Consider the following 12205-nt stretch of genomic DNA (forward strand, 5'->3'; position numbering starts at 1 on the left):
GCGCGGGGCCCGGATCCGACCCCGAGCGACCTCCTCGAGCCGGTGTCGCCCCTTTAAGGCCACCTGCATTAACCCCTCCCGCAATCCGGGGTCACCCCGGGGCCCGGGACCCCGCTGTCCAGCCCGCGCCCGGCGCCGGCGCCCCGCAGCCTCCCCTGCCCTCCCGGCATGCACCGCCCCGCCGCCCCGCCCGCCCCCCGCGCCCCGCCCACCCCCCGCGCCCCGCCCACCCCTCGCGCCCCTCCAGGCCCCTCCCCGCCCTCCGCGCCGCGGGCCCGAGCGCAAGATGCCACCGCCCCCGCCGCTGCCGCGAGTCGCCGGGGCGGACGCGCAGTCCACGGCGCGCGGAGGGCGGGGGAGCAGCGACGGGGGCCGCGGGCGCTGCTGAGAGGAGGCCGGGTTGGTCTGGCTCGTCGGCCAGACCCCACCCCACCCCGCCGACCCCACCCCCTGCTCCTTCCTCCCCGGGGGCGCGCGCGCGCGGGCACGCGCTCGGAAGTCGGGGGTCGGCGCCGAGTGTGGGCAGTGTCCCGGGTGGGTGAGGGAGGCGCGGAGGCGGCGCGCTGGGCAGTGGTCAGCTCGCCGCACGGCGCTCGCCCGCGGTGCCCACGGGCCAGTCTTCGAGCGTGAGCGGCCGCCACCGCCTGCCTCGCGCGTCCGGCCCCAGGGCCCCGAAGCTCAGCCCGCGGAGCGGCCTCCGGGGGACGCCGCTGGGCGAGAGGAACGCGCCCTTGCCTTTGCCGTGGCCCAGCGCGCGGGCAGCGGGATGAGGGGCAGCGAGCGGGCCGCGCGGGCGCTGCGGGCCCGCGGGCGGCTCTGGCCGGTGCTGGCGGTGCTGGCCGCGGCGGCCGGCTGCGTCCGGGCAGCCATGGACGAGTGCACGGACGAGGGCGGGCGATCGCAGCGCTGCATGCCCGAGTTCGTCAACGCCGCCTTCAACGTGACCGTGGTGGCCACCAACACGTGCGGGGCTCCGCCTGAGGAGTACTGTGTGCAGACGGGGGTCACCGGGGTCACCAAGTCCTGTCACCTGTGCGACGCCGGGCAGCCCCACCTGCAGCACGGGGCAGCCTTCTTGACCGACTACAACAACCAGGCCGACACCACCTGGTGGCAAAGCCAGACCATGCTGGCTGGGGTGCAGTACCCCAACTCCATCAACCTCACACTGCACCTGGGTAAGCGGTGACAGCCCTGTCCCCCTACTACTGCTCGCCTCCAGCCCAGCGTCCCGGCCGTCTTCACCTCTGGCCCAGCCTGCGGGGCCCCAGCATCCGCGCGCTGGCTCTCTGCTCCCCAGCATGGGCCACACACACACATTCCCTTCTCCAACTTCTAAACTAGATCTAATGCTTCACATCCCGCGAGGGCCAGGATGCTTCGCGCCAGCATCTCTCTGTGTGCTTTTCTGTTCTAACTTAACCGAATTCTCACTCCCTTGATTATTCGCCATCCCGACTGTTGTTGCCCCTCTTTTTCTGAAGCATTACTCAGAAACCCCCATCCGCGCTTTTCTCTCTCCTAGCAGGGCCATCACAACGCATTCTTGGATCAAAGACAAGAAGGTCCACGGTTACCTTGTTGAAATGTCTTTCCAGGGTTGAGGGTGGTTGCTGTTTGCTCTGTTGAATAAACTAGAGAGGGAAAGGTCTAAGATTAGGGAATTTGAGGGGGAGCAAATGCCTCTACTTCGGGTAATACCTATGTGTAATTAAAATAGAAATTCGCTTTTAAAGTTATTGTTCTTTAGAGTTGTTCAGCCTGAGGGCCACAAAACTATTTTACTGCTAATCCTGGTATAGAGAAAACAAAAGGAAGTGTCTGCACTCACTATAATTGCCGGGCCCAGGTTTGTCCCCGGGTGAAAAGGCTCTCCTTAGTGATTTCCTTTTGCTTTGAATCAAAGCAAGTGTAGAAACATGTATTAGTGACCTTTTGGAAATCAGGAAAGGGATGTATAGGAAACGTCTTTGCTGGGGAGTGAATGAGGATGGACATGTTTATCCTAAAGTAGCAAACATCATGATTGATCTGGGTAAGTTTTCCTTCTTCATTGAAATATATAAACAAACATTCTTGTGTTTAACAAAGTAACAAACCGTGTGAGAAACCGACATTTGATTTGTGGCGCTTCAATCCCCATTGCATTGAGAAACTTGATTTTACTGGTAGCTGGTAGTAATGAACTTCCAGAGGGAAGAGAGTGCCAAGCCATTCTTTTGTCAAAGCAAGATAATTCTATAAGGCTAATGACATTATCTGGGGCCTTTGAAAGGAGTGTTTAGTAGGCAAATGGTTGTGGTCATGGTTTTGTATAATTTCTTTCCACTGCTTTTTGGTATACTGAACTTTTATATAAGTGTCAAGATGCCAGAGAAAGAATATGACTTCCAAAAAGTGCTTTGAAAAGTGGAGTTAAATTATTGTGTGTGGAGTGAGTTTTAGAGAAGCAGTATTTAGCACCTTAGTAGTAAATAACATTTTATTTGGAGACAAGTCATTAGGAAGATGAAACTTTTTGAAACTAAGTTCATAAAATGAAAGTCTGAGACGCCTGTTTTTCAGAGATGAGGGAGTAAATTGTACTGAGTTCCAGTTTTTCAGAGGTATTGGAAACACACAGAACTAGCAGTATCTTGTAACAGGTGCCTCTCTACAGACTGCAGGACACCTAGGGTCTCCTATAACTTTGTGGGGTGCTCTATTTTCTCCTAGGTGTTCTATTTTTATACTTGGCCAAGATTGCTTTTGAAATTTACATCCAACTATTTTTGTTTCAATTTTGACTAGTTAAAGTGTGTTGAATTTTGAATGCTCACAAACGCTTATCTATTTTCAAATAGTAAGCATTTTCAAGCAAAGGGGTTGCCTTGATGTCTCAGGAGTGCCTGAGAGTCCATTGAAAATTTCTGAACAAGAATCGTCTTATGTTGGTAAAGGGGAGGCTGTCAGTCTTGGCCTTCTGAGTTTTCTGCGGTGGGTACTATGTAGCAAGAGGTTATTTCAGGTGATTAAAGAGGTAGGTAAATTACTCAGAGATTGCTTCTCTGTTACACAGATAATGTGGTAGGTAAGTAAGTATCAGTGAAGTTAGGTTGCTACTACTGGGAGGTAGATATATTCACCCTGGGTCTTAAAAGGTCCAAAGAGATTTTAGAGTTCACCTACTTAGGACTCTAACATGACTTTTTAACTATAAAAATATTATATGTTTGGAGACTTGTTTTTGCTGGAAACTTCTTCAGTTTTTGATAATATTCTTGGTTAGTGAAGTTCATAAACTGTGAATTTAAAATTCCTAAGTAAAAACAAAAAGTTATTTAAAATAGTTTTCATGTGAGTATTGTGAATAACTCTAAAAACATTTACTTTTAACTGTACAGAGAGACAGTTTCTAAAAACTTGATTAGAACTTCATTGTACTTGTTCTTGGATCAGAAATGATGTCCTGGAGGAAATTGTGTGTGGTGAGGAAGGGGAGGGAGATTTGCATGTAATAGGGTTGATGTCTCAATATCTCTCTCTTTCCCTCCCTCCCTCCCTCCCTCTCTCCCTCCCTCTCTCTCTTTCCCTCCCTCCCTCCCTCCCTCCCTCCCTCCCTCCCTCCCTCCCTCCCTCCCTCCCTCTCTCTTTCCCTCCCTCCCTCCCTCCCTCTCTCTTTCCCTCCCTCCCTCGCTCCCTTTCTCTCTCTCTCCCTCTCTTCCCTCCCTTCCTCCTTCCCTCCCTCCCCCCTTGCTCTTTTTAAATGGTAAAGCTATGTGTATACATGCGTGCTATGATCCATTATTTATGGCAAATAGGCAAGGCTTTATGGTGTTCAGCCTATACACTCCCTAAGTCCAGTTACTGCATGGACTCTAGCTAACTAATTATCTCCCATGAATTCAAGTGCCGTGCCTGTTTGTGCATCTATTAAATCTCCCATCCAGTTCAGATTTCACATACCCTCAAACAAGCGATGCGTACGATGCTTCGCCCTTCCAGAGCATGTGAAACTGGAAGTGCACAGTGTGAAAGAACGAGGCCTAGCCACCACTTTGCTAGGCTGCCTTTTCATGTTGAACTTTAAACACCGTAAATTTTCAAATAAGCAAAGTCAGATTGTACTTAAGTAGTCACATACGTGTTTTGGCGCGGATCGTAAGTCTTTTTTTTTTAATGGTAAAAATAAAACATGACATGGTAAAGTGACACTGTAAGTCTCATGCGTAGTGAGTCTGGTTGTTAAGTTGCCCTGGAGACCACCCTGCACAATTTCTTACGTAACCTTCTGGAAACTTTTTCGTGCACACACATGTATACCTAAAATTACATGATCATTTTAACTGGTACCTTTTAGGGGCGGGGAGGGGGGCTGAGGCACATTTTAACAGAGGGCAAGTACAAATTAGATCTTTGTACAATTAGCATCACTTGTACAAAAGCCAGGAAAATCAGTGTTGATTCTGAAAGTAGCCATATCTCAAACAGCATATACAGTAATCCAGGATGCAGGGTGCCGTGTACCCTCGGATAACATGAGTTAAAGTTGCTGTGGGAACCAGAACCACATTTTCTGCCTATTGTGGAGAGACAGCTCAGCCAGGCACCCTTTTTCTAAAGAGAAGTGTTTCCTATTTTGCCTTCAGCTTCTGTATGGATTAAGTTTTCTGTTTAAGTTTGGCTTGTGTATTTCCTAATAAGTCGTAACAGATTTTGTCAGTATCACTGGGGCAGTTGAGAATTTGCTTTTTATTAAATAGCCATTTTAATGAACTTGACGGTCATTGTGGATGGAAACTTGGCAGAGTGGCTCTCGATCTTAGAGGAAGGTAGCTTTCCCTCTTTCTGAAAACAATTGGATTAAGGGAGCGCTTATAAAACCAACTCAATCAAAGTTTATGGAACTCCTAAAATTTACACCACGATCACATTAGTTTCCAAGCTCCTCAGAAGCTTTAGGAACAAATAGTGGTCAAATGATGCTTTTTAGCTGTAGCTTAATATCCTTTTTGCGTGTTTATATCAGAATAATTGATGTATAAGGACATTACATTTTATTCTGTTTGGTCCTCTGAGCGTATATTTAACATGAAACAGACAGCAGTTTTTCCCTCCCAGGAAAGTCTTTGCAAGGTAGGCTCTGACTATGTCAGGCAATAGTTCACGCAGGTGACTTCACTGTGGTATTTGCGCACCCTGAGGGGACACTATTTTCGTTTGTCTCACAAAGGCCTGATTTACCTTTTTGCAGGTTTCAACTTGAGTCGTGAAGGAGCTCTTCTTTAATGGCCAGCGGTTGTTGAACACAGTTTTATACGGTTGCTGTTTTCCAGTTCTACAGTTCACTGCTTTTTCCTGTAGACACCTTCTCTGTGTTTCTAAGGCATTCAGAACGACACTTTACACCTTAGGAGAGAAGTTGGAACTATAAGGCAATCCCCCCACCCCCACCCCCCATAATTTTGTCATTGGCCACACTTGTGGCAGGGATGAGGTCTGACAATTTTAATTCTAAATCCTTTTAGGAAGTTGGATTTGCCTTTTGCTAAGCACGCCTCCCCCCTGTGCATACATTCTCATGTTACTGCCAAATATTCTGCAAACATTTTTTAAATACCCATTAAATACATAGCACAGTACCTGGTAGAAAAGTGTGGAAGGCTGACGCTCCTGTCTTCACAAGTAATATTCCACGGTTTATAAAGTCTCCAGGTTGTCACTGGTGAGATTTTCACAGCTTGGTGCAGGCACATGTGAGGATGCTGAGGTGTGATTTGCCAAAAGTCACCACGGAGGTGGGTTTTGACTCCTTGATCTAAAGCACTAGCCCCTGCACCTCTCAGCTTCTCCAACAGATCTCTCAAAGGAGTCGACTACTTTATTCCAGGGCAACTTTAAAATGCAAGTTCATGTACACACTGATTCAGAGATTCCAGACTCGCTCGGGTTTCCTTCTAGTCCTTCTATGTCTTTTCACCTCTGTTTTCTGGAAGTCTTTTCTTCATGTCGCTTATTCTCCCTCAGTGAGCTCTTAATCTCAAGGCGTCACTTGCTGTGTGCAAATCGGTAAATTCTCAGTCTGTGTCTCCAAGCTCTTCTTCCTCCAGCACTAAAGACTAGTTGGACGGCATCAATTCGGGATGTCCGGAGGCCATGTCCAAAACTGAGTTCGTCCCTCGTCATCATCTTACCCAACTCAGAGCCACATCAATGTTTACGAGGCTCTTTGATCCACCTTTCACCAAGTCTCTCATGAAACAGCACCATGTTCCATAGGCTGTGATCAGTATAGATTACTCTTTGGTGAGCAGATGGGCTCCACTGCTGGGAGGCAGGTCGGTTGTGGGCAGCTGTAACTCCTTCCTTCCCCCCCCATCCTTCCTTCCGTCTGCCGAAGGCTCTACTCTTGCCTCCTGTATCCATCCCTGGAATCCCCACCTTTATCTCTGCCTTACTGCAGCTCCTCACTGAATTCACCTGGATTCCTGCAAGAGCTTCCTAACTCACTGGTGGTCTTTCTGCCTTCAGTTTCGCCCCTTGTATTCAGGCAGCCACACTTGCGACCAAGCGATGGTTCTGAACTGCAAATCTGATGAGACCTCTCCCAGCTAAAAGTTCTGCAGTGCTTCCTCACGCCTTTAAGATCAAGTCCAGACTCCTTGGCATGGGGTATAAGGTACTTGAGGATCTAGACCTTTTTAATCTCTAGGCTTAAATTTTGTCATTTTCCATGCTTAAAGGGCCGCTTCGTGGGTTGGGAACACTTGTCCCGGTGTCACTATCTGCAGGAACCCTTCCCCGTTTCTCTCTCTCTCGGCTTTCTGTCTTACTTCCTGGCCTGGCTGAGGTGATCCACTCACACTGCCCTGTACGTATCTGCCACAGCGCTTATAACGTGGCATTGGCTGTTCCTGACTTGTCCATCTCCACTTCTAGGCCATGAGGTTTTTGAAGGCAGGGTCAGAAACTCAGTTATCTTTTCAGTTCAGTGCAATATAACTAACATTAATTACTGACTTGCTGTACCTCAGCACCCAGCTGGGATGTGTAGTGATTCACAGGACATCGACCCGACTTCAGGACCTAGGTCTAAATGAGGGGTAGGCAGATTATAGCCCGCTGGCCAAATCCAGCCCAGGGCTGCCACCCATATTTGTGGGCCGTGAGCTAAGAATGGTTTTTACATTTATAATTGGTTCAAAATCAAAATACAATAATATTTGATGATGTGAAAATTATATGAAATCCATATTTTTAGAATCCATGACGTTCTATTGGAACACAGGTTCATTTATTAACATGTTGTCTGTGGCTGCTTTTGCGCTACAAACACAGAGTTGAGTAATTAACAATAGATACTGTGTATCCTGGCCCACAAAGCCTAAAATATTTACTCTCTGGCCCTCAGCAGCACAAGTTTGATGATCTCTGCTCTAGACTAGTATGTTTAATGTTACAGAGTAAATTCTAAGTGAAAGGTGCATGCACAGAGAGCATTCACTCAACTTCCCATTGGGATGGAGGCTGGAGGCTTTGTGTCTCCAGAGCTTCTCAATGTGTCTGGCAAAGTGTTCAATAAAGATGAGGAGAAGGAGGGAATAAATGAATGCCTGAATTATTAGAAGTCCCCAAACATTGCACGTTATCTTAAATTCTTCTCAGCAATACTTCTGAACCTGTGTTTATTTTTTTCAGTGCCATCTCTCCATCTTTGGGGGATATATGTCACGGTAATAGGTAATATTAAATATGGCACATGATTGTTATATTTCTGTAGCTTTTTTTAAAAAAGTACTAAGCTATGGAACTGATATGGAATTGAAAGATCTATAACTGTCCTTGTTTGGGGACTTTTATGTGATTTGAAGTCAGCTTGGTAAATTTTATGAGAAAGATGCTCATAAAAGCCTAATTATTACCCAAACAAGGGTGCATGTCACATGGGAATAGGTATTTCTGGAATGTTAATGTTAATATTGTGGTTTTTTTTTTAAAATGAACACAAACACTTAAAATATATAGTCGCATGTCTATGACTGAAATAGACTATTAAAAGGGATTATTATTGAGTGGTGGGGAAAGGTTACAATGAAATATATTATTTGCTTACTGTATATGGCGTCGTTTTTAGTCTAACTCATTAGGGGTACAATTAGAAGACGGACATACTGGGGTATGCCGTCTCTTTCTTTAGAATCACGGAGAACTGGAGACATGCAGTGCAGTGTCGCCGACTGTATCCACATTACAGCCGTTCGGCAGATGAACAACAGCCACTTGTTTGTCTAGAATTAACCGGCTGCGGAACCAACAGATGCTTCTTCCCTTGTTCCTTGTTTCCAGCTGTACTTAAGTGACAGCTCTATTGCTGTTCTGTTTGGGTTTTAGGGAAAAGTGTCAAAGTTTAGAGCAGAGCTGTTTGTTTGTTTTCACTGCCCAAAATTCCTGAGAAGATTTAAAAAAAAAAAAAAATAGGGGATTAATCTGCTCCTTATCTTAAATTGTCAGTTTCAAAGGGTAAAATTTCAAGATGGCTGTGCGCTGGTCCTGTTCCCTTGCCTAAGTCACTTGCCCGAAGATTTGTGAGAGGGACCTGCTGGGATTTGCAAGCTGCCCCTTTCTTGTGAAATGATAAAGTTAGATGTTTGCTCATTTGGGCCTAAAATTGACAGCTTGCTAAAAGGGGTGACCAGAAGACGCTTTTATAGAACTGTCCCTGAGGTTTTAGGGTATTGTGCCAAACTGTGGTAACACTAATTAAGTATGTCTGCTTTTCTTTCCAGGGGCTCTTCCCGGGGGCCATCCTAAAATAACTGGGTCCAGTCAGCCTGGTGCCCTGGGCAGCTACATATTCATGAAATAAAATAAAGCAGACTTATCTCTTTCTTAGACAATGACTCTCTCAGATCTCTTGTGGGAGGAGAACCTTGTGGCAAGGCTGGTGGATGAATTAGGGGATTTACATGATTTCTTTTAAAACTTTAGGAGTTATATTCCCTCAGCTCCCTTCTTTTATTCTTTGTTTCCCACTGCGTGGCTGCTTCCTGTTCTAGTGAAGGCAACACTGGATTTTTGTTATATCATCTTGGTTGGACTTTTTTTTTTTTTAATCTTTGGATTTTTTTAATTCTTTGTTATCTTCTTTTAGTTTTGAAAGTTCTTGGAAATATTCATTCAGAATCAACCTCATTCCCATTTTTTTTAATGTCTTAAAATTAAAAAGACAGTTGGTTTTGTAGAGTTTGGGACTCAATGAATTTTGTTTCGTGACGATCAATCACAGTGTATGTGAAGGTTTCTGCTGACCAGGATGATTGCCCATGGCAGTGAGAGAGACACCTGTCAGTGTTTTCAGAGATGCAGTTCATGACCAGTCTCTTTTTTTCTTTATAAGTTCTGCCTTTATGCCTTATATCTTGACTTGGGGAGAGGTTACATGGGTGTATAGGTGTGTACAAATTCAGAGCTCTACATTTAATATTTGTGCACTTCATTATATGTAAATTATTCCTCAAACTAAAGAAAAAAGAATTAAGAAACATTTTGACCAATCATAATACAAAATAATATGTAGGAGATTTCCTTTGGTTTTCTTCTTCTTTTTTTAGGGGGGAGGGTATGATTTTGGCTTAAAACAGGAGAGCGTACAATCTCAGGGTTAATTGTCAAAGATGTGTTTCTGTTACCATCTTTCCATTCCCTAGCAGCAGTTGCTGGCATTAATAGGTGTTAACAAATATTTGCTGAGGGAAGGGACAGATAAATGAACCAGCTGATTTTAGTTGAGGTTTTGGTTGGTTTGAATCGAAGTACCTGCAGAGTGCTGTCAGAAGAGCGTTCAGCTGAGCCTCAAGCCGAGTGTGAGGAAGTGGAGTGTGGGGACTGGGAGATGAGCAGTTCTCTTTGCTTCTCACTTACCTTTAAGCAGGTAATGGGTTTGGTTGATGTTTTGTGGTTTGAAGTAATAAGATGGTAAGTTTGTGGTTTTTGTTGCAGGTAGAGAATTCTCTTAAGAGTGTTTCTTCATAGCATGTGCTTTGGTTACAATGTCTAGTTTTTATATAACTTATCATTTAATTGTTATGGTGAAAACTAAATGTTCCACAAATTGCTTAAAACGTGTAATGTGAAGACCTCATCTTTCCTTTGGCATGTTTTATGTAGTGGTTTTCTCTCCTTGAGCCTTTTAGAAATAATAAATCTGACGCTTGAATTGTGTGGCTTTCTGAGAGAAGTTTATGAAATTTTGTGAAGTATTTCCAACTAAGTGAAAAGACCTGCCCACTCAAAATGAGATGAGCATATTGGCTTGGGATTCTTATTAGTGGACAAAGGTCTTATGTAAATAAGGCAGCTAGTGAGAAAATTCTTCATTTATGGCCATGGTAATAGACGATATCTAGGTAACAAAAGACTTCAAAAATTCTTTATCTTCAAGTAATTTGTAATGTGTTTGAGGAGTTGAGACAAAAACATTCACCTACAGGAAATCAGTGTGACAATCTAAGCACAGTAACAATAATTCAGTTGCAACTTTTTGAAGTGCAGAGTGAATCTCTGCAAAGCACTCTGGAGAGTGCAGATTGAAGTTAGCCAGGAAAAGCTTCTTGGGTCTTGCAGAAAAGACCCAAGTGGACATGAATGGAGGGTGAGTTGTTTGAATAAAGATCTAAAAGTAACCAGTAATAGTGAAGGTATCGTTTGCTTTTCATGGAGTAGTGGAGACATGTAAGATGTGTTCTGGGGAGATGAGCATCTGGAAAACTAGGTGACGGAAGAAAGGAATTACCTTTCATTGCATGTCTCCTGGTTGCCTCTTTGAATCCTTAAAACAATCTTGAGAACTATTGTTGTCCCCTGTGGAAAAATCATATTAGGTGACTGGGGACTTCTCTAAGGTGCAACAGGCTGAGTCTAGGTTGGAAGCCAGACCTGTTGTGGATCGATTCTGCTCTTGCGACTTGCCCGTGTTAAAACAGACCTGGGAAGTGATAGAGAGCTTTTCAAAGACCATTAACTGGGGAGTGAAATGAATGTATATGAAACGAAAGACTGAACCTGGAGTCTCAGACAGACCTCCGCTGGAGGAGCTCTGGATTTGCGTTGCTTCTCTTTAAAAGGGTTTTGCATTTACATGTGAAAAACAGAGGATTGGCGGTGGTGGGAGAATTTTAGGTTTTGGGTACTTAGACTAGTTTTATAATATTTAGCTGTTAATGTCTCTAGGAATTTCTAAGGAATTTATTGAATTTCAGAATGAGATCCTGGGTTTTGTCAGTGTCTCCTGACAGGAAAAGTGTACCGCATACCCCGTTTCTTGAAGGGTGGTCAGGGGAATGCCACCTTATCTGCTTTCTGCCTTATCCAGACTCCTTGCTGGTTGTTGAGAATCGCTGAATTTAGTTCAGTTGCTTACTTTATCTGACATCTTTGAAGATAAGGGCGCCAGGTCAATCTCCAGGTTCTGTTTCATTTCCCTCTGCTTCAAGTAAATTCTAACTCTTAAGGGGAGGCTGTTTTGTTGTTCAAATTGCTAACTGAATAGGTCTAACCACCTTTGATTGGTTGATTGATTGATTGATTGATTGATTGATTGATTGATAACCACTGTGGTTCTAGGCGATTTCATCAGAAGTGACTCCCTTCACCTTGATTTCTGTATGTTAATTTGTAAACCTCTAACTACTCAATCTATCTTTTTATGTATCTATCTCTTATTCAGTCTGTATTTCCTTAGTGTCCCCAGAGTTTTGCTGAATGAAGTTTCAATCAAGGGACCGTCGATACCTTTAAAAATGTTTTCTTCTTTCCTTTATCTCTGAAGAAGGGGGTCGTAATTTCCACTTAGATTTTGTATTTTGTTCTGCTCCCCCACTACAGACTATCTCCGTTTCTAGAACTCAGTGGTTCTAGGGTGGGTTTTTCTTTATAGGTGCACGTTGACTGATTACGTTTGAAGTATCACTGAATCACAGCCCTGCTTTCTTCACAGACCTGCTTAGTACATATTGTATTTCTGTGATGACAAGTGGTTAGTTTACATTGTCACATCCTAGAGACCTGAGGTGATTTTTAGATGCACCTGCTCGATTTCCTCTCGTGGAGAGGTTGGTGGAATGGTAGCCACTGCTACATTTCAGGGCTGAGTGTTGGGTTTCAAATGCCACCCCCTGCCTGCTTCCCGCCAGCTGGTAAAATATAGAAGCATGAGTGTTTTTTCAGA

General features: G+C 44.8%; 1 protein-coding gene across 1 annotated transcript in view; it reads left to right on the forward strand.

The window, feature by feature from the left end:
- Positions 1–206: 206 nt before the first annotated feature.
- LAMC1 (laminin subunit gamma 1) overlaps positions 207–12205 on the forward strand; it is a 109000-nt gene continuing 97001 nt past the window's right edge. Inside the window, exon 1 of the mRNA XM_019728589.3 lies at positions 207–1178. Within this exon, the coding sequence (XP_019584148.3) occupies positions 767–1178 (412 nt within the window). The 5' untranslated portion in view covers positions 207–766. The remainder of the gene's footprint in view (positions 1179–12205) is intronic.

The sequence above is a fragment of the Rhinolophus sinicus genome, chromosome 11 (genome assembly GCF_057876585.1).
Source record: "Rhinolophus sinicus isolate RSI-liver-muscle chromosome 11, RSI-T2T, whole genome shotgun sequence".
Taxonomy (NCBI): Eukaryota; Metazoa; Chordata; class Mammalia; order Chiroptera; family Rhinolophidae; genus Rhinolophus; species Rhinolophus sinicus.